Source organism: Lissotriton helveticus, chromosome 8 (genome assembly GCF_964261635.1).
Source record: "Lissotriton helveticus chromosome 8, aLisHel1.1, whole genome shotgun sequence".
NCBI classification, from domain to species: domain Eukaryota; kingdom Metazoa; phylum Chordata; class Amphibia; order Caudata; family Salamandridae; genus Lissotriton; species Lissotriton helveticus.
The window spans coordinates 164,208,210-164,231,521 of NC_136069.1; the positions used below are offsets into that span (position 1 = coordinate 164,208,210).

At 39.4% G+C, this 23,312-nt stretch overlaps 1 protein-coding gene across 1 annotated transcript in view; it reads left to right on the forward strand.

The window, feature by feature from the left end:
* The window catches only part of DSCAM (DS cell adhesion molecule), a 959,122-nt gene that overhangs the window by 853,664 nt on the left and 82,146 nt on the right, over positions 1-23,312 (forward strand). The window contains exon 31 of the mRNA XM_078656818.1: positions 5,751-5,948. Within this exon, the coding sequence (XP_078512944.1) occupies positions 5,751-5,948 (198 nt within the window). The remainder of the gene's footprint in view (positions 1-5,750; positions 5,949-23,312) is intronic.

Genomic DNA, 23,312 nt, shown 5'->3' on the forward strand with positions numbered 1-23,312 from the left:
TTTAATGTTAAGAAAAATTGTCATTGAGATTGACTGCTAAGATGCACTCATTACCAGAGCCAGCATCTCACTTTGACAGTCAATAACACTATCTCTCTCATGAAGTTGAATTTCTTCCAAGTGTCTGTTTAGTGATGAATGGATCCACACATTCTTGTATGATTGCCATGAGTGATGGCCTACTTTGCACAGTTAGCTCTTAGCAGGTCTTTCATCAGGCACATCACTCCTTCCCAGAACAAGGCCTAAAGTAGGTGGAACTATGCTGATGAGTGGTCCAGGAAAAAGAGAAGTCGAGCGTGTTGCTTGCAGATCACAGCAGATGTCAGCAGCAACCCTTCAACTCACCGAGCAGCCATACCTGCACAGGATTACAAGAAAATGCCATCCGTTTCAAGATGCGATGGAAATAAATCTATTTTTTAAATAAGTAAGGCTTCGATACACAAGAATGATTACCACCATGCCCCTACACAGCCTTGGGGTCATTGTCAAACTGTCTTGTCCAATTGAGATCCAGTGAGTTGCATGATGGTTAAGTTAGTATGCAAGGTTCAATGTCTAGCTGACAGAGTGCCACATTATTAGAAGCAACAATACCGGTATTTGTAAAGCGTGAACAATTATCCCTAAAGGTGTCAAGGCACTGGGTGCCGTCTGGAAGATTAAGTGAGCTATTGCCCAGAGTCACATGGTGCTGGGCTGACCTGCCGCAGGTGATCGAGCAGTGAGCCCCGGTGTTCCGAAGTCAGCTGCCATGGCCACTGCACCACACCTCTTTCACAACATAAAACACCTTTCTTAGCGTGATAAAACAGTTTCACTCCACTGACCCTTGCTCTACAGCAGCTCGAGGCACTGATATCTCTTATTCAAAAGCTATGCATTGAACCCTGCTTCTTTCACGGGATATGGTTGCAGTGCTGTGTGAGGAAACAATACACACTCATCTTGGTCACAATTTAACACTTGAGATTAGGTTGAATGACCAGTCACTATAGCAACATCTGATTGTGTCATGCAGAAGGGGGAGCTGGTTCCAAGAGCAAAGATCACCACCCCTCCACCCCCCACTGTTAACACTGTTGAGTCCAGGGAAGGGCCATAACTTGTGAAAGATGAAGCCTCAAGTGAGTAATGATGCCCTTTCTCAACAATTGCAATAAATAGCATGTTATACCCTGCACATCTGTATATCGTTACAATTGTATTTTACCATGCATATTTGTTTTAAAAAATATATTTAACCACAACCTGAATGCCAGGGCTTCTATTTGTGCAGGATAATAAACTCACATTGAATAGACCTCTTCAGTATTAGGTCTTTGGTTTCCCTGTGTAAAGTAATTCTTACATGCAATCTGTGAGCCAATAAAAAGTGCTTTATTCTTGTCAATTTGGTTGTATGACAGAATATCAAGAATAACAATATTGTGTCAAAAGTATTGCCTACATAAATATCTTATTGACATGATTTGTTTGTAAACTACCAAACTGCCATATTAAAAATATTGTGGACCAGAATATCGTCAACAACAATAATATTATTAAGGATTTATACACCATACTCATAAATAATGTATTCAAAATATGAAACCACAAAATATAATATAATTAAAATGAGTGTTTTAATAAGTAATATAAATTAAATATATATATTTACTCTTTAAAAAATATAAACACAATAATTATAAATTTTTCACAAAAACATTAAATAAACAATATTCATTATAACTTTAAAGCACAAAAGAAAGGAAATGATTAGATTTACTATTCCTGCTCCAATTTTAGCAAAAGTAGGGAAAGTGGTGGACTTTGAAGATATTAGATGTATTATTCCCACTCCAGTCTGTGTTGGACTTTGCAAGGGTAGTGTTGGAACTCCTTGGCATGGTTTTTCCCAAACCTTTTGCCTTCCATCCTCCTGTTTTTGCTAATTTAGGTGTTGCTGAATTTAGGACTCTACCCACTTTACCACTACTGGCCAGTGCTAAAGTGCTTGTGTCTCCTTTTTTAATACATATGTCACTCCTAGAGTAGGCCCTAAAAAGCCATTAGGGCAGAAGGCAGTGCATCTAAAATGTTGGCTGACCATATCTTTGTCCCCAACAACCCATAACAAGACAACATATTGTTATATCGATGACACTTTGATTATATGGCATGGTAGTGATGAGAAGGCAAAGGTAAACACTAGAGAAACATATCTTAATTTTACCTCTGTTATCAATAAGAATGAGGCGGTTTTTCTAGACAGGTCATCACCATTCATAACAATTGCATAGAAACCAAGGAACACAGTAAGGTTACGGACAAAAGCAGCTTGCTGCTGTGTGGCAGTTTTCACCCGAGGGCCCTCCGTGAGAATGTTCTGGTAGGGCAATTTGTGAGAGTCAGATGTAACTGCTCTTGAAACTTTTGAAACACAGGCAGCAATCCTGGAAGACAAACTGGTTGCACGCACTTACCCAAGGAAGACTGTACAAAGAGCCCGTAAATATGTCAGGAACAATAATAGAGACTCCCTTCTGGTGATGAATCCGAAAACAAACACAGTTAGAATAGTGTGTGTAACCACATACACCCTCATCTCAAATAAAGTGCAAAACATTGTTCGGAAACATTGGAGGATACTGAATAGTGTAACCAAACAATGGCCCACCCCTCTATCTGCTTACGAAAATTATACCAGTATAGAGATATGCTGGCACACACTAAGGCCAGTACCACCCCAATATCACAACAGAACACACTTGTAATCAATCCCTGTTGGACTTTACCCATGCGGGAACTGTGTGGCATATGCACTTACCACATAAACTAAGGAGGTGGACATTGAAACTTGGAAACTCTGGTGATTGAAATCAATGACCAATTGCAATAAGGAGAATGTGATATACCTTATCATGTGTCCTTCGGGCTTGTTTATGTGGGATTGACTACTAGATAAATAAAGATCAGAATTAATGAGGATCACGGCACAATATGATGCAGAAGGAGTACCACTAAACTGGAAGCCAACCACATGGACAAAGAATTATCATGGATTGTATTGGAGAAAATGGCCAGACATGGCAAAAAAATTGTTCACTGATTAGAGATTGTATACCATTTGAAAATATCTGATGTGGGTCTTAATTATGAGATACCATGGCTGTAATTGTGAGAAGTTGGGCTGTCCCTCCCCTTCTGGAGTACTCACTGATTCGGGCTTATACCCACCATTCGGTCAGAAACATAGGCTCCGAATCGGATTTGCATGTTCCGCAACCTGTCTGGAGGCCTTACTAACGACTCAGAATCGGCCCCTAAATTGTAAATTGTAAAATAAACTATAAAAAAGCTATACATTAAAAATCACAAAATAACCATAAATATATAAAAATAAAAAACAACCAATTGAACGATGTACATCATTATTTACCAATTAAATATTTAATTAGCATAAAAAATTATTTACAAATTTACCAATTTAAAATGTAAACAAATTCACACCATATTATCCTATAAACCAAAGAACACACTACTAAATCATAGATTACTAATTGAATCTAAATAAAATTAGCTGCACATAAAAAAATTACAATCTATAATAAAGTATATTAGTAATACCAACACACAAAAGTAATACAATAACTGATATATATTATATAAATTTAAAAACGATGTTTATACAACTATATTTAATGTAAACAATATTATATACAATGTTTTTACAATAATATAATATAGATAAAAAAATTATATTCTTGCCTTTCTATATTCTATTTTGCATTGACAATATTTTTCATGCTATTCATGCAACATGATATTTTTGAAATGATATGCTTGTCTTTGCCTTCAATAATGCTAAACTGCAGTCATGAATTTGATTTGACCTTTGCCCTGTAGTAGAAAATGAGTACAGTTACTCAAAATAATACGCTATTGGGCCACATTTATTTTCCCTGCCATGACATAAATATATGGATGATATTCAATAATTTTTTGAGGGGTAGTGACTGCGGTTATAGGTTTCAAATAGACTTTTAATCTGAGTAAATTAGAATTTCCTATCTTTTTAATTTCATTATTTGCATGTAAAAGTATAATAATTAATCAGTGTATATCGTACAGCATATTCACAGTTACAGTTACTAAAATGAAGTAACAAATAACAGCTGTTATGATTATAATACAGTCATGTGTATATGTGGATGAACTGGCCGGATAACATTATATAGCATTTAAAGAATGTCGGACTATAATATATAGAAAATAAACACAAAATCTGTCATTTAACTGGGTGCTTTAACAGTCATTATCATATTGAGGATCACACAGTTCTTTTTATGTAGGTGTATCCCGAAATTCCAATACTGCTCCAAGCACTTTTTGATTTTGTTGAGAGTAGTAAATAACTAGTAGGTTATTTTCCAGAGCCTGGCTCGTATCATAAAGAGAAATAAATATATAAATATTTATGTAAGGCTCAAAATGAAGATGGATATATAAGAAGGCAAAACACATTTGATGTAAGGGGGGTATTGCACAACTGTAAGAAGTTCCTCTTGCTAAATTTGCTGTCCTATAGGCTCTGAATTTAAACAAAATGCATCCTCGGTTTGTGGTGGCTGTGCACTTTAATGCCTCATTGCATTGCCATTAGTCTCTAGATTCATGAACGTCATTTAGGGCTCGCAGCTGCAACCCCTGGCTTGCCCCCTTGGGACCCCTGGTTCTGCCTTTGCGAACTCTGTCCTCAGAGGTGGCAAAATCAGTGCCTGCAACACAGGGTCAGCTTTTTCTAATGGACTTTGGTTGGAATTCATGTTCCTGTTTTTCTGTCAAATGTTTTATTACATGAATAGTAAATACCACTATTCACTAATAGTGTAATAAAAATGGATTATATTGTGCTGGGATATGACCCTATATGGCAACTAAGGTAAGTAAAAAATGCTTTAAAATATATATTGTATGCGTGCTTGCAGGTGAGTGTTTAACCTGAGAAGGTGTGAATGTGTGTGCATGTATAAGCATGCGTAGGAGTCAAAGTAAAGATCAGATGGTGTGTGATCACTTCGGCTACCAATGGCCTTTTGGTGAATTGACTACCATGTCTAGGTTTGAGGAAAATGTAGAAATTTAGGGACCAAGTACCAGTATGTATAGATTCCCAATACAATAATATACTGGGTAACCCAAATCAAATCAAATCAAATAAAGCTGTATTCGATTTCTTTAAAAAAAATCATTAAAGCACATAAAAATGACAGCATCATTATCAGTTCATAAAATAATTTTAAAATTATGGGAATATACAATTTCAAACAATTCATTTTATATTAAAAAAAACAGTAGTCCATTCATCTAATCATCATAATGGTTTTCCTACTCTTAAAGACATTTTTTAAAACACAACAATTGAAATAATAACAAATTTGTTCTCTAGAGATTGTAAGACCAGAAACGCAGGACTACATTATCTTAAGACCGAGTGATCTTAAAATCGGAAGGATAACCCATTTCAAACACAGGAATATTTAAATTCTTGATTCACATTTTTGATTGATAGGCAGGATGTGGTCTCTGACGTTTGAAGGAGCAGTGTAAATGTCATTGTTTGTGCAAATTCTTCAAATGTTTGCTGTTCTCAGCAGGGTTTAATTTCCCCCAGTCAGTTCGTGGCTGTCACTTCTCGTGACCTCTTTTGTCAGGTTATACTTTTAATAGTGAATGACAAAAGACTGTGTTGCTATTCATTTCAGACCCCACAACAAGGAAGAATGCTAAAGCCGGGCCTGCGGCTCGCAACAGGTATGCAAGCCAATGGACGCTCAACAGGCCGCAGCCCACAATCTCCGCCCACACCCTCACCACAGACTGGAGGCTGCCCACTCCAAGAGCCGCAGGATCAGTGGACAAAGAAAGTGACAGCTACAGTGTCAGCCCATCACAAGATACAGGTACTATGGTATTCTTCTTGTGCTCTGGCTTATCCTCAATACTGGATCATCATTTTGTTTTCCTCTCACAAATAAACCCCGTCACCATTTGTTATTATTCTCCTTCAGTTTGAACGAAAACAAATCCCTACATTTACTCAAAGATTGCAGCGTAGGACCCCATTGAGATAGCGGCTATCAGATGTAATCCTCATTATATATTTATTTTTTTAGCTACATAATGTAATATCAATTAGTGCTAATGAGTACAGTTCTGATGTTTGTGACCTGAAATTTGCTATTAATCTGTTGTTCCATCTGGGCTGATGTTTATATCATCATTCCATTGACAACTTTGTTATCACTTGACACACAGATGATGGACGGAATGCAGAGCAAATCAAACATTCACCCCCTGTCAAGATACCTGGATTAAATTCATAGTTTTTTTTGCTCACCATGCCACCCAAGTTTAGACTCATGGGAACAGTCCAGCCTGAACTGCCAGGCCAGGTCCTTCCTGGACTAGAAACAAGCATCGTAGGACCGGTTTTCGGGCATCACCCCTTTTTGCATTTTTTTCTTTTGACAACTTCAAATCACTTGGCACATTACATTTGAATATATTGCCATGGTAGTAATGGTAACATGATGTCATGATGTTCTAACTTCTTTAACTCTGCCTCTTTCCAAATTCTTAAAGTGATCCTACACCTTACTAAGTATAGTTGGCCAAATTAACACATGGCTAAAAATCATGGTCAGGCAGCCATGTTTTGAAAATGTTCTCTTCCCTTGAAAAACTGCTCATGGTGCATGTATTTTATATAAAGGAGTATTTGCTATTTCTTAGTCCAGTAGATAAGTCGCTTCACTTCAACTTAGGTTTAATGGTTTGGAATAGCTTAGGGCCATTTGTAGGTAATTGCCAAATACCGAATTCTTAATACCGAATTTTGCAGATTTGGTATTAAGAATTCGGTATTTGCGATGTAGGTAAATATTCGGTAAAAAATACAGAATTGTTAATATTCCTTATTAACAAATCGGTAATACCGATTCGGTAATAAGGAATACCTACCCATTCATTCCTATGAGCATGGAGGCCCATACGAATGAATGCGAAGACATTCGGTATTACCTATTCGGTATCCTTTTCCACAATCTGGAAGGTATTAGAAGTGACTCCACAGAATGTTTGACCCATGTGACAGAAAATAAATAGACATCACATTCCCTTTGACGCAGTAACAGTACAGGAAACTGAGTGTTCACCTTGAACAAATTACAATCAGCTTCTCAGTCAGTCAATCAAGCTTCATTTCGCCACGTTTCGGTGGCATAAAAGCAAAACAGATAAAAGAATACATTACCTTAAAAATATCATACGTGCATAGGTAAAACAGAAGATAAACATTATTACATCTTGTACAATTAACAAATTAAAAATGCACATCATAAAAACATAGGCCAGTGCTCAAGAGCTAGCAGCAAAGAATATAAAGGGCCTGAAAGTCAATATATCTGAGAATTGCACGTCATAGGAAGGCGTTAAAAAAAGGCCATAAATATATAAACTTAGTGCCCAGAAGGTCAAGGGCTATGGTTTCTAAAATCAATAAAATCAATATTACACACAATCGGATGTTCTGATGTTTAACTGCCTGCCAAATAAATGAGGCCACTGCCTAACAGACCCATGGGCTGTGAAGGTTTTGTAAGAACAATAGCGCTGATCTGCACTGTCTAAATGTGTACTTTCTAAAAATAGAGATTAAAAATAGTTTTCTGGGAGAATCATACGATGTCAAAAAGAACATATTATGCAGAGTGGATAGAATAGAAACTCCGTCGCAGGGGCACAAAAGCAGGTCAGCAAAGGAAAAACAGTTTGCAGGATAACCACTCATAAAAGGTTCAAATTTAATTTTGTCAACATGTAACAATGTTGAGTATTCTGTGGGTAGGATATATATGAGGGGAGACCCTCTTGATAGTGAAAAAGATTATAAGCAACGACTAAAGATTTTGCTTTGTCCCCTCATACATTTTTGACTTTGCCTTATTTTTGTTTTTTAGAGTTTTATATAGCGCAAACTTGATCCAATCCGTATCGGGTATCAGAGTACCTTACATAGCATCAGTTACGTTACATGAGGACACACATTAATTTTTTGTTAGGCACGGGGAGATTAAGTGATTTGCCCAGAATCACAGGAATTTCAGCGTCATTACCGAGACTCGAATCCAGATTCCCAGGTCCGATGTCGAGCGCCCTAGCCGTTAGGCCAACTCCTCTCCCCAATATATTCAAAAGCATATACTTCAAAGATGACTTTGTGACTTTTGAACATGAATCTGGGTCCCTTTACAGATCAGCACATCCAAGCTCCACACAAACTGATTGTACATAGGAGAGTCATGGAATCTCCTGAGCCGCATGCAATTGGAGACAATCCTTCAAGATCAATTTAGTTAAGGCTGTTTTCTCCCTTCTCCATATGGAATGCCAGAGTAACAAGGGTGCCATATTAATCTTATCCGTTATGTTAGGGGCCTGAATTTCCTCATGCACTATAGCATTTAAACAACTTATCGGGACAGCCAAGAGATTTATCAGCTTCTCATTTAGGCAAATGCAAGTTACCAAACCTGGACCTGCTTTATTTGTTTGTTTGCATTAGTCCACTTGTGTATTTCTCTCTCTTCATCATGCTACTGGATATCATGATAATGGGTGTTTGTTGTATATTCTGCCTTCTCAGGAGAACTTGTGTTGTAATGTATGAAGGGCATTGTTTTCAGGTATTGCAGCAGCCAAGAAGGACTTTATGGTGAATGTAGCAGCCATCTTGAAAAGAAGGCTTTTTCTCCACATTGTGCTTGCTAATCTAATGTTTACATAAAGCATAATGTACATACGTATGCATGTACCGAAGCATGCAAATGCAATATAATACTTGTCAGATTTTTATTTTCAGGGAACTACTTTTTTGTTGTGTAAAAAGAAAAATATAAAACAAATTATTTTAACTATCCAAATATTAGACATGGCATATATTAAAGTGCCTTTACATACTTTTCTTCATCTTACCTCATACAAATATTTATTTCTTACTTTACTGGTTTTGTCTTCTATGCTCAAAAACAACTTTCGTAAACTTGTACTAATTCAGTCCCATCTAGACGAATTGGTCTACTTTTTGGTCGTACTCATTTTCTGTATTATAGTTCTATGGAGGCCATATGTCTTTTGCTTGAAAGATAGAGGGTGACTTGTTATCCTTTGTTTCTTAACTTTTCTTAATATTCTTTTATAACAATTGATTTTGTGCTGCTTTATATCCTGCTGAGTTTGTGTATGTCTCGGGAGATCAACAATAAAAGACTCACAAAACTTCTAAGCACCCATATTAGGGTTTTGTCAAGTATTTAGAAAAAAGTAATAGACACAGAAATGGTACTAGAAGGATAGATTCAAATAAAAGCAAATTTTCAGCAAACCCATAAAATCTCTTATGTTTTATTTAATACTGGATTAAGCACGACATACCCTTTAATGCTCATTGGCAAAAACAACTGAATAATAATGCAGTCATATCACCTTGTGGTACTGATTCAAATACACGCCCACTATTCCAAGATGGCAGCCATCCAGTCCCAGCCTTCACAGCAATGTCTCTATGCTTGCTTACATAATCACTCATATGAGCTAGGAAGAGCTGTCAAACACCTCCCTTCTGCTACCACTTTGAGCTCCAATCTCCATCATGATAGTTAGCCAGCCCGATTATAATTATGAGATGGTCATCTTATTTTGATGTTTACAAAAATTTTATTTGGTAACAAAACTAGGCCTGGGCGGAGTGTCCAAAAAATGTCACTGCGCTATGTGGAGTTCTGCAAGCAGCAGAGTGCATTATGTCGCGGCTTTTCTTGCCGGGTGTTTGCCCGCGCTGTAGAATCTCCGGAAACAGCATCATATGCAGTGCAAGCGGCTGCTGCTGCATCTTTCTGCCACTCGATTAGATGTTCTACTCGAGTGGCAGCTTCCTCAACGCTAACAGAAGGTTTCTCATTGCGGGTAGGTAGCGGCCATCCACGACCAACCGTGTTGAGAAATCTCACTGTAAGATTTTCCTCATTCGTGCTTACCAACTTACACGCGAGCGAGCAAGGAAAAACCTCCGCTCCATGGAGTGAAGTTTTTTGGAACTTCGGAGTGAGAAAAACTCTGCAAACTTGGGGAGCGGAGCAGAATTTCACGCCCAGGCCTATACAAAACTACCGACACAGGGACAGGAAGAAAGTGGCAATCTTTAAAGCATATCCTTTTTGCTACTCATGTTAGCTTACCATACAACTTTTCCTTTTTTTTAATTTCAGAATAAAACTCCTCAATCACTAAATACGAGGGGGTATTATTATCCAGTTTAACAGTAATTCCAGATATCAGTAGAAAGCACTTAACGCGCAGGGGCATCTTTTCAGGCCAATGTAAAAAGTGGACACATATTTTTCATGTCAGTATTGAGTGGCTAGAGAGCTTCTCTTCTTTGACTTCATAAATCTGCTTAAGCCATTGGCGTGAGCTTCAGGACCTGCTAAATAGCTAACGTTCACAATAATGAGAAGATTTATTGGCACGTGTCTACCAGGTGCCATCAGCACTTTCGAAAGGGCTGAATAGTGTGAAATGAATGTGACAGAGCTGCAACACACACAGAATGCATGGTTCTCATTTCCACAAAGTGGTTTTCCTCATCAGATGGAGCAGAGCTTTAAGCCATCTGTGCAATAAATGACTCTATATACCAGAAGTGAACCCTTCTAGAACCACGGATAATTAGGAATGTTACCTTAGCTAAGTTCCCCTTGGCTGACGTTTTCCTTTCCACCTTAAGTCCATCATCCTGTCCTCTGTTTGAACCATGTTTTTGTCATTGTCTGTCTGTGCTACATAGGTCAGCTTAAAATGCTGTTGAAGAGGCTGATAGATTGTGCACTTACGGCAGCACAATGTTCTGTAGGTTCTTGGAAATATAAGAAAGTAGTTCAAACCAATAAAACCCACACACTTAAAATAGGTGTAAGTCAACATCAATTCTCGAACCCTAATATGCTGCCAAAGACACCTGCACAAAGTGGTGCACAGCTCTGAACAAAGCACTGATCGGACATATTAACTGACATAAGGACAACATCAAGCCATAGAAATTACAACACGTAGGATGATGGTTTCCTTTGTTAGGAAAAGATAAAATCTAGGCCCAGGATAAATTGTGGTTACACCTCTGTATTCTCTAGTATTTTCCATCATTTTTATGTACTCTTGTTACGCGAAATGTCCAAAATTAACGCCACATAATTGAGCTTCCTTTCAGTAAAAATCCTACTGCAGGTGCAAGAGAACACACCAGTTTGTGATTTTTTTAAGCACAAAATACGCCCAAAGATTAGCATAGAATGCATTTCGGGCAACACAATAGCACAAAATGTTGGATTGGCGTTTACCTAAACTTGTCTATTGTTTTTGCCAAGTAAATTTCTCGAATTTCGCTCAAAGAAAATCTATACTAGGAATCCTCATGGGAAGCAACTTCATTTCAACAAAATCATTAAAGTAGCAGAAGGGATTTCCCATGCCCCTGATGGTGCAGAACGGTTAAACGGCCTCCCAAAAAATGGCCTTGCACAGTTTTTTAAACACACTGTATTCAAAACAGTAATTGATTAAAGGAAATTACTATTTACTTAATTTATCAGAGGTTAAATTATTGATTAATTCTTACATTGTTAAAATCAAAGTTTCAGAAACTTCCAGGTTTGTAAATAGCAAGGTATCTCTCTAGACTAAGCCTCCCGCTACCTTCATTGGCGATTCTCCCCATCAAGCAGGCATGCCAGCACTTTAGAAACTCACCTCCGGGTCTGGTGGGAAGTTGTATGTTGTCACAGACTCAAGAATCATTTCAGTTCCAGAGGAGTCCAGGAAAGGGGCGGGCTTAGAAGCTATCAGTAAATTGTTAGCTGCGTGGAAATTGTATTTGGTCAGGAGATAGTGGGATAAGAATTTGCCTGGGTCAGTCTCCAGCAGCAGCTGGCAGGGAACGAGGGTGGAGGGGTGGGTTGCAAAATAAAAAAATAAACACTTACCTCCTTGCCGCATCTCTGAACCAGGAAGCTCGCCCAGGCTCCACTGAACCAATCACAAGGCTGCAATGCAGTATTGTGATTGGTCTGAGCACTGTGGTTTGATGCTCAGGCGGGCGTGGGAGCCTGGGCATGTTATTCACCGGGCAGTGCATTACAGCCTGGTGGGGAACATGCAAAGTGCGCATGACTGTTTGGCCGGACCAAGACGGCCAGCCAAACCATCATGCGCACTTGGAGTGTGCAAACCACTCCTCCCCCTGTGCCACCAGCCCCACCATGCCCCACCATAACCCAACCTCAAACCTATGAAAAATAGAATGATAATAATGTGATAATTATTTTATTTTTGCTGCTGTGAGCAGTCGGGCGATGCTCCTCCGCTTTAGCAGAGGAGCCGCCCCTGTAAGTCTCATGAATCGTGTGAAAATAGAAATTTTCAAAAGGAGAAGGGTTGCCATTCTCAGTCGCACCACAAAACAATTCTAGAAAGTAAACGTTGGCAGAAGTCCACGCTCCACCCATGTAATACCCCTACCATGCAGAGTAACACAAGACAGCAAATTGGTCTACCTTGCGTTACTCCAGACTCTCATTTTAGGTTTTGCATCACCCTGCATCCTCTTGAATGGTGCAGGGGTGATGCAAAACCATAATAAATCTGGACCTATATCTTTATCAAATGCTGTTGGTACATTGATGCTTTCCAAAGAGGGTTTGAGATTGTTCAAGATTGGCTACGTCACTAGAGCTAGCAATAAGATATCTTTAAAATGACCTGCTGTTCTGACATCCAATTAAGAACTCGAAATGTTGATGCTTTTGAGTACATAAATATTTCTTTCCTGTATGATGCCTTCGGATCTATCATGGCTATTACTGGGCATCTGGTGATAGCACTTGAGTCCAAGGATAGAGATTTGCTTGTCTAGACTCTTTGTTGCTATAGTTACTTTGAATCTCTGAATAGATATTAGTAATTTTATACATTAAAACGCTGGCTGCACATTCACATAGATCATAAAATGCAACAATGCACTGTTTATCAAATCCAATCTGTTTATTTCGGATTCACGATCCATAAAACATACAATATAAAACATACTGTTTTTAAAAATGGTAACATTTCACTTGTGGTGAATCATTAGCAGATTAAAAAAAAATGTCTAAAGATTAGGACGAAGATTGATACTTCGGAGTACTGTGCAAAATACCAAATTGCAATGGCTCCATATAGCGATTGTAAAACTCAGTTTCTTGAAAAAATACAATTCACACCATGCCAAATCGTGCTCAAGATAACAACTTAAAAAAATTCTAAGATAGAGTGACTTGGGATATAATTCAAGGAAGAGAACAAGTCGGCATAAAAGAGAGCAATACCTTCTGCATCTAAAGCATAAAATAAGCATACAAAAGTCTAGCTACGTAGAGTATACGAACAAGGCAGGTTACTGAAAAATGGGGCCAATTGCAGAAAAGGCTCACCATTGAATCAATTGCTACTAAATAAGGTGCCATGATGCTCACAAGGTGTCTTTTTCGTGTCAGCCAGGCAGCATGTAGGAAGTTGGCAATGCTAATAGCAATCACACCTCTAGTATCAGAACTCAAATGTCCTTAGGGCAACCTCACATTGTATAAATCCTAGCAATTGGCACACATTTGATGCTCTTCTTCTTGCGTGGCAATGTATATGCACTAGAAAAGGAAAGAGGATGGTGCAAGGTTTAGGGTTTTAACTTTCATGCTGGACATAAGGTGCTCAAGCCAGTGTTCTTTCCCCAGTTTGCGGTAAAACTGGGGATAGGGAGAGTCCCATATCTGGATTTTAGGTTCGGCTGCTTGGGTAAGAGGCCTCGGACATTGTCATGGGATGCTTCATATGGAGAGGTGCTTTTATGGTTTAAAAATCAGTCAGTCAAGTTGCCTATCTTGCATCTTGGATTCTCCCTCCATAGATTTTCTCTTAATCGTTCCTTAATCAATTGCTTGGATATTGCAGAACCTTCATCTAGGGAATTCCAAAGGGAATGAACATTTAAGCAGTAGAGCCTGTTTTTGACATAGGCTACGCAAGGAATTTTGAGATGGCCCTGGATGCTTAGTGGTTCCTTTAGTGGTAATATTTAGGGCTCTAATTCCTGAGTGGACCAAAGCCTATGTTAGAACAGCAACGGTCTCAGCTTCACAGTAAAGGAAATAGGATACATTCCCTTGTCTAAAAGCTCAAAGGGTGGGGGGTAAAGGGTCAGTGGCTTCAACGAACCAATGGTAATAGAGCTGATCTGGAGAGGTTTACTCGTTTATGAAAATTGACCGCAACAGGCGCATGGTTTCGATCACTCACAGGACCGCAATACTTTCTGGGAAAGGACTGATTAGCTCTCCTATCCCAGCTACCAAATTCTTATTCCCTGAGGAAGCCCCAGGCTAGATGGCTGATGTAAAGGGGCAAAACACGTGCTGGCTATAAAATGTTCTCACTTCACTATGAAAGACGACACAATAAATTGGAATTGATTCCAGGGAACATTTGATTATTTTTACTCGTTCCGACATATTCGCCATATCTAAAAGCAATGGAACTCGAGGAGTGCTCTGTAGAAGATTTAATAGGTACCTAATGAGAACTGTTTGTGTCATACCTCCACTAATACACATCAAAGTACCTTCTTGGCCTGCGGTTAGCAGTTGATTTTTGAAAAGATGTGCATGTTCTTCACTTTGATAATAAGGAATTTATGTATCCAACACTGTAACCCTAGAAATTGCACAACATGGGGATCCAAATGAAACTGGAAATTATTGGAAGTTATTACACTTTAGGCTGACTCAAACCCGATTGCAGCAGAAAATTTCAAAATTGTAGGATTTAACCAAAAAAACTCTGATGGTTAGAACCAATAAATTCATCACCAAAGTTGTAAAACTGTTGTACATCAACAAGAGATAGTGGGTACTCTAACAAAGCAGTGCAATCTAAGGCACTTTGAAGGTTAATGGAAGCTAAGTTATATATAGAATTATAGTTGGGTAGCAGTGATTCACTGGGATGTTTTTCGCAGAGGGGATCTGAGTGACATGAAATAGACAACGAGAATCAAGCTCCTGATGTCTATGATGTCATATCAAACCCCAAGATGAAAAACATCCCTGTGGTTCAGCTTTTACCCATCTATAATGGCATATTATGTACGCCCGCCAAATCATCTGTCCCTGATTTTAACTGCTACGCAGGAGGAGAGTAGTAATGGGGGTGCCGTATATAACAAGGCCTCTCCTTCTGCCCCAAATTAAAAACAAATACCTGACCTCCTGTCACCCACCCTCACCATGCTCATTTCCCTCTTCTTCAGAAACTTTACCCCCTGCATCAAGCCATGCTGTGACAGGCGCTGGAATTCCTTTATGACTTAGCAACAATGAGTTACGAGATCTGTAACCCACCGTGGCTACATCACAAAAGTGAATTATCAGATTTAAACTCTGACAATCAGGCTAATGGCTCTCACTGAGAGTCATACATAACATGTGAAAGTATAGATGGGCAACAGTAAATAACAGGGATATTTGTCACCAATGGGTTCTGAGTGCAGTAGACAACAAGAGCAAAGTCCGAGTTGTCTATGTCACTCAGAACCCTGAGACGGAAAAGACCCCTGAAATTCACATCTATAATTTTCTATTATATATGGGCCCCAAAAGCACTTGCTCCTGCTTTCACCAGCCATGCAGAGACAGAAGAGTAATGGGTGATCCATACATATCATAGTATCTCCTCCTTGACTTTACTTGGCGTCCTCAACCAGCCCCCACCATCTTCCCTGCCTTCCTGGCCCATTCTGCAGCTGTGCTTTCTGCTTTCTGTCAAAGTAGACTAGCAGCCCTGTGCTGACAGGCTCTCAGACGTTGGGGCCTGCCACTCTGAGAACAATTATCGATCAGCCAGCAGCTCCATTCCTCTGCTTTTTCCACCATGCCAAAGACCAAGTGGGCATCAGGCTTGCTTGGGGATGAGACGCAGGCACAGCAAAGCTCAAGAGTCACACTCACCATGGAGATACATTTTAATTCCTCCTATGCCCTGTACTTTATTCTTTCAATTTCTCTTTTGCTCTATAATTTATTCTTTCAATTTCTCATTTGCCCTGTACTTTCTTCTTTACAATCTGGCTACAACATATTTCACAAGTTGGGAGGTGGATCTAAATGAAAAGATTATACAAAAATTCCTGGCCCAAGGTAGTCACACCTTGAAAGAGCTTCTAGGATAAAAGTCTGTAAAAGAATAGGGATTATCCCATGTGGCTCTCCGCCATGATTCCGGGTTTCACTGATCCTGTAGTTTCTCTTTTACTGGAATTCCATTTAGTAAGAACAGGAAATGCAGGACCTGAAACCGACTGTCCACCTGATGCTAGTTTCCTGTGAGGCTTTGTTGCCTATGAGTAGATAATCAGACACACAGAATGCCATTTCCTGAAAGACTGTGCCTTTTAACCAGGGGATCTACCCTACTAAAAACATCTGGAAACCTCGATTAGGAGCAGGGATAGATCGGAATGAATGGAATCCAACTTTTGGATGGATTCATAAAGCACTTGGAAAAGCACTTCTTCTTTACTGTCTGTCACTTGAACTTTACCTCTGCTTGGATGGATGCTTTCTTCAGTTTGAATACAATATGCCCCAGGGGTAACTATGATATTTAGTACCCTCACCACTTGATGTATTGCTGTGGGCCTCTGAATAAGTGTTGGTAACTGAGTAATGGTGCATTAAGCATTGCCCTTTGAGTATTAGTGTGTCTTCTGTTATTGGCTTTGAGAACGATACAATTGGTAGATAACCAACACTTGGGTGCTGGAGCACTGTGAGAATGATGCAGGCTAAAGGTAATACCGTATGGAATCGATTTGCTTAACGATTTTGCTTGTGATGACGGATCCAATGTACTAAGACATAGGTCTCCAAAAATGCTCGCAAATTTGGCAACAATTAGTGACCTGTCTCTAATTTTGCAATGCCACCTATGTTCAAATAGGTCTAGTAATCGAAACTCCAGTTGCAAGGGGTCGCAGAGCGACCTGCCTATTTAATATTAATTAGGCAGATCACTATTTGCGACCCCCTGCAATCTGGCTAAAAGCCCTGTTTTGATTGCCACAAAAGGACAGCAGATCACCATCCCTGTTCTTGCCTTCACAATTGGTAAACTTTTTTTTAGGTAGGTCATGTTCCTTAAAATAACCTACACTGCTTAAATAAAATCTTCTCTGATCCCTCAGAGGTTGCCTGACAGGTTTCACGAAGTGGAATCTGTTCAAAGAAGACTCCTTTCAATTTGCGAATCAGTTACCACCTTCTTTGTGGTGGTAGTGATTGATCAATGGTTTACTACTACAATTACTTGTGCAAACCATCGATAAATACCATTGCAACTCGCAATTAGGAAGGAAACGCCCCTTGTATGCCCCCTTGTTAGGGAATCACAACCACATGTTGTGAATCAGGAAGGTATTTTTGACTCATAAAATTGGCTTCTTAAATAGAAAAAGGCCACTTTATGGACACAAATCCCCTGATTTAGCAAATCTCAGAGTTTGAGTTATGGTACAAAAGGGTCTAAGTTGCTAGTGATACTGGACCCAATGATAATGTAGATGCTCAAGTTTATCAGTTAGATTCCATTTTATTCACTTATTGCAATTCATTGAATTGAGGCAAAAATTATAATACAGGCGAATTTCTCTATACTTTTCATTTGAAACCGTATCTATGTACCCATTGTAACTATCTTCCACTGAGAAAGGGAGGAAACTTACAGACGGGAGTATTAAAAGAGTGCCCTGATGCCAAATATGTTTTACCTCTTCTTTAGAGCTATAAAATGATTAGAATACCCACAAATGTCTATGACACAAAGCCCAGAAGCCTTATGCAACCCAAGCATCTCGTCTTGTTATGCTACACAGAAACTGAAAGAAGATCAGTTTAAGTTTGTAGGCACCCTCAATACCCTGAGATAAACTCTATAGTCTCTATCTTTTTTATTCATACTTCTTCCCATCTGTCAGCAACTATGTCAGTATTGTTTTTATTATCTCCTTCTTAAGTCTAGGGGATAGCTCAGAGCCACATATTGCTTCCACTGCATCGTTTGCCACATCCATCATTCATCTTCATGTGTGAAGAGTTGTAAGTACATTACAGTCATGATTGCTCTTGCAACATGAGGATTATAGATGGCACAGGAGGTGTTAGATGGTACAAGAGGAACAAGAGGTGTACAATATGTAGGCTGGGAACCTGAAAGAACTTGTTCCCAATTAATGTGAAGCTGTGATTTTGCCTCAGGGACAAAAGGTACAGGGAACTACCCTACATTTATACAATACACAGACGGGTTTCCTAGGTGAGTTGGCTTTTGCTTTGTTGAATCTTCTACCAAAGTTACTGCCACTGAAGTGGTTGTGTTAAAGGAGAGAAGCTTTAGTCACTTGAAGCAACTAAACAAAATGGATTGCAGTTCATGAAACTAGAATCCCTAATAATATATGACTAAATTGTTGGATCTCCACCCTAAAGTCATTAATGAAGCACACTATCAAAATGTCTTTCAACAATAAAAGTTTTACAAGAAAATCTGGTAAGACTGACTGGTGTGTGCTACAATGGCTGATAGGTACTGAGCATCTGTTACTGCATACTAGAAAAGGAAAACCCTGAAAAACCTTCCCTTCAAGAACATGGATACATGGCTAAAGTGATAGGTGTACTTGCTTCTATTGACCTTTATTACAGACATTGTATGTGTAATTGTTAGTCTGTAATTGCTTGTGTGTAATTGATTGTTTGTGTGTAATTGATTGTCTGGTTCGTAGGCAACCAGACTCTGAAGAGCTTTACTTAGGGAATTTTGAATTGAACAGATAAGTTATTGTCCTTAGTGAGCTATGCCAAGGCAGATGAAACAAGAAAAGGATTGACTTGAGCATCTGTGTAGGGTTTCTATTGAGAAGAAGATGCAGCTGATGTTCACACATACTCAGCCTGATATCCCCTATGTGGGCGAATCCATGAAACAAAGCAATGCCTTATATCTCCAAGTCACGACTATTTGTTCTTCCTGCAGATATCTATAGGATACTTTAGGGTAGGGAAAGTGTTTGCCCTTACTGCAGATCAGAACAAATCTGATAAAAGAGAGGCATTGTGAAGAATGCAGACTGGATATTGTTTAAGTTTGAGGTTATGAATGGGGACTGGAGGCAGAAAGAGTTTTAAGATAATATAAGCTCAGGCTTCTCTTTGATTAAAAGGGGGGAAATGTTGTAACAAAAATATCAATATGGTAGATAAATATAAGTAATTAAGTTATTAAGCATTTTCTGTTCTTAACTTCATATCTACCTACCCTACTATATGTATATATGGTCCTATGGAAGGATAACGCCGAAACGCGTTGACTATCCCTGTAAATACGGCAAGACTGGTGAAATATATTGAGAAATGAGCCATGTGGTCACGCTTGGTTCTTTTACTGTTTTGAGAACAGCAGGAAATTATGGACATATATATATATATATATATATATATATATATATATACACACACACACACACCTATCATTAATGTACATCGTTGGAGTTAAGTATAGTAAATATATTATATATACCTACTGTGTCAATATTTTGGTTGTTAATATATCTACTACAAAATTTTGTAAGCGTAATATTTGATATTCTAGTACATACTTATCAGGAAGGGAAATGGTACTCAGCCACTAGAAATAGGAGATTAAAATGTACAGTAGACTTTACATTAAGATTAAAATGCACAATAATAAACACATACAACAGGAGTCTTACTTTACCCAGGATCTGTGTTTATCACAGAAAAAAAGATTTGGGTGAAATTAGCCGGATGGTACAAAACATGATTTTAATATAGCATCATCATTACAATGCACTCTTCCGCTTCTGTGAAAGAAAATGAGGCACCCGACCATTGTACGGCAAGAATCCTTAACATTTCAAAGCTGAACAGTCCACCAGGGAGGTGTTCACGAGTTAGCAAACCCTCATTTGGTTTTTCCTACTCAAGATCAAAAGAATAGTTCCTGTGCGAGATTTGCCCTGGGAGAGCGCAGCAATCCCAGGAGACAGGATTGATGGAAACACAGCTCCATCCTCTCACTCTGGATATACACATTCCTCAATGAAATCTGTGTTCAGGAAAAGTTTGCAAAGAAAAGTTCTTAATTATATTTCCATGAATTAGAAAGTGCAGCAGCTTTAAAGGTCACGTCTCCTATCGCAAGGGCTCATTACTGCCGGAATATTGACATTGTTCTAACCTTTTCCAGAGCTTTTTGCCTGTAGACTCATAGGCTAGGACTCAGTTCAGTTCAATTCAATTAATCTTTACTCGGGTACAAAAAGCATCCACAAAGGTTCACACCTATGCAATTAAAACACATAAAAAGTATGCAATAAAACGTATAATGATTATGATAAATGATAAATGATTAAAACAGTTCTTAAAATATGTAAATATTGGCCATGTCAAATCAACCATACAAGAGATAATACTGCCTGATTATATATTCAGACATAGTCACTATTCATCGACTAAGACTAGGACTCACAGGTGTTGGTGAAAGCCACTTTTGCAAGTTAAAAAATATTTACTCATGCAGAGGTTTTCCTAAGTGAATCAACTCGAAGGGTCTGATTGAGGATCTAGGGTTGGCATCTTCCAAATGATTACAAGCATACATGCAAACCTAAATATTGGTTGAAGTCACTAACTCCTATTCAACCTTTTACCATCCTTTGACCACATATAGGGGCCGATTAGGATGGCGGACGGACTTGCGTCCGTCCGCCATCCCAGCGGTGGAGGGACCGTCCGCATGGGCTGCGGCGGTCCCTCCGTGCAAATTAGGATGTGACCGTCACCCTGGCGGTCACATCCTGGATATTTAACATTGCGGCGGGTGCTGCTTCAAGCAGCACCCGCCGCAATGTTAAAAGTGCATGTTTAACATTTACATACACAAAGCGGCAGGCACCGCGCGGTGCCTGCCGCTTTGTGCATGTAAATACTGGGGGGTACCATAGGTACCCCCCATGTGCACCCCCCACCGCCTACACCCTGGGGGCCGGCAACGGGCCCCCAAATTCAAAAGTACACATGCTTTTCCACGGCGGAAAAACCGCAGCGGAAAAGCATGTTTACAAATGCATCCTAATTTGGCTGGCGGTGTCTGATAGACACCGCCAGCCAAATGAGAGCTTTTCCGCCGCGGTTGTAATCCGACCGCGGCGGAAAAGCAGCGGACAGAAACCAAGACCCACCAGCCATCGTAATGCGGCAGTGGGTCTTTGGTGACTCCGCAGAGGATTTTCCGCCTCCTCCGGGCCGGAGGTGGCTTCCGCCGGCCCGGAGGAGGTGGAAAATCCTCCATCCTAATCGGCCCTAAAATGTGGGGAGTTACTCCAGTCAAGGGCAGGAGTAAATCAATTTCTGTGATGAAAATGGGACGGAAACACCCCCAGCATTTCTGAATGTGCTACAGAAAGGGTTTGTCCCCAGGGAAAATGGAGATTTTGTTTTTAAATCCAATTACAGAATCTGATGATATTTCCAAACCAAATGACTCGCATAGTATTGAATGCACAAGTTTTCAAAGAGTACTAATGGAAAATCTGAGGCTTTCACGTGTTTGGAGGCCTGATATTATATTCGTGAATTTCAAAGTCTACACCCATGCAAAGTCAGGAACCTCTGGCTGTAAATTTGATATCTGACCCAAGAATCTTAGGATACACCTAGTTTTATAGTAGCATTATCAGATGAGTTCCCAAAGACAGGTAGATAATTGTCTGTAGCATAGACCTAAATCTGAAAAGTACTGTGGGCGTTAGTTAATGTTGACAGAAATATTGCAAACCAGAAAACATTTGCAAATAATATATTTAAAAGCTTTGGGCTAGACCTACGACATTCAAAAGAAATAAAGTGAAAACTAAGCTAAAAGTTAAAAAGCGAGAATAAAATCACACTTAAGCTTCGAGCAGTAGCGCCCCCCCCCCCCTCCATCAGCGCCTTGAGACCCTCATGGGTAAGTAGCATGCTTTACAAGTACTCTGATTGATTGATTGATTGATTGATTGTGACAGAGAAATAAATGCTAAGTTAAATGGTAGGTTTTTAGAGACCTCCAGGAAAACATGAAGTTGGGCAGCAGCCTGTTACCTGCTTAAGCAAATTCTGTAGAGCAGGAGCTGTGCCTGAAAATACCTTATAAGATTACTTTGACATTTTGAGGCAGGAATGGTGTGAGGTTTCTTGGTACTCCAAGCAAAATAGAATTGTGACTTCTTGAGAGATCCCATGCAGATAAAATAATCTGATGCCACCGCTAGGTAGGGCCTTAAGGGTGCTCATTATGGAGGAGCTGTTCCTGCCCTGAAATATTAAACATCTCAGTACTGTGTGGATTTCGTGGTATCTTTACAATTCGCAGCCAGATAGGCTCCCTGATTAAGGACAAGCGCCCTAAATAAAGGGTCTAAGATCACCGAAAAATAACCTGCCTTCAGTTAAAGAGTGGAAAGCCAGGTTTTTAAGGCTTTTCAAAATGCCGGACGGCCCTGAAGGCTAGTGATAGGGAGTGGGAGGGAGTTCCAGAGCTTGCCGCGGCCACCGAAAAAACTCTGCCTCCCCACCCTGCCTTCTGGAATATTTGAACAACCACAAAGTTCTGGCAAGCAGAGCTGAGCTGTCTGGAGGGGATGTCCCACTGCAGCATGGTTCTAAGTCCTCAAGGCCCACTATTACCTCATACCTGGTAAGCTACCGGTACCCTGGTACCTATGCTTCTACCCAATCTACTGCTGCTTTTTGATTTTAGGTATGTCTATGCACTCCCATAAGATATGAAAGCAGGATATTTTAAGCCTGGTGACTTTGATTCCACACTGACCGCTTACCTAGTTCACAATCTCTTTCATTGTGATTGACACTCGGTTGCATTTCCACTGGCACGGCTGATTTTGGAGCATATTTATACAATGTGAGTTGGATTAATGGTGCAGGGGAAGAATAACAGAATTCTTGGCATTACAGAGATATGTTTTTGTTGAAAGAGTTTAATCATTTTTGAAAAAGTGCAATAAACATTTACTGGCTTTCAGTTCAGTGGCAAATAGTTATCAACCA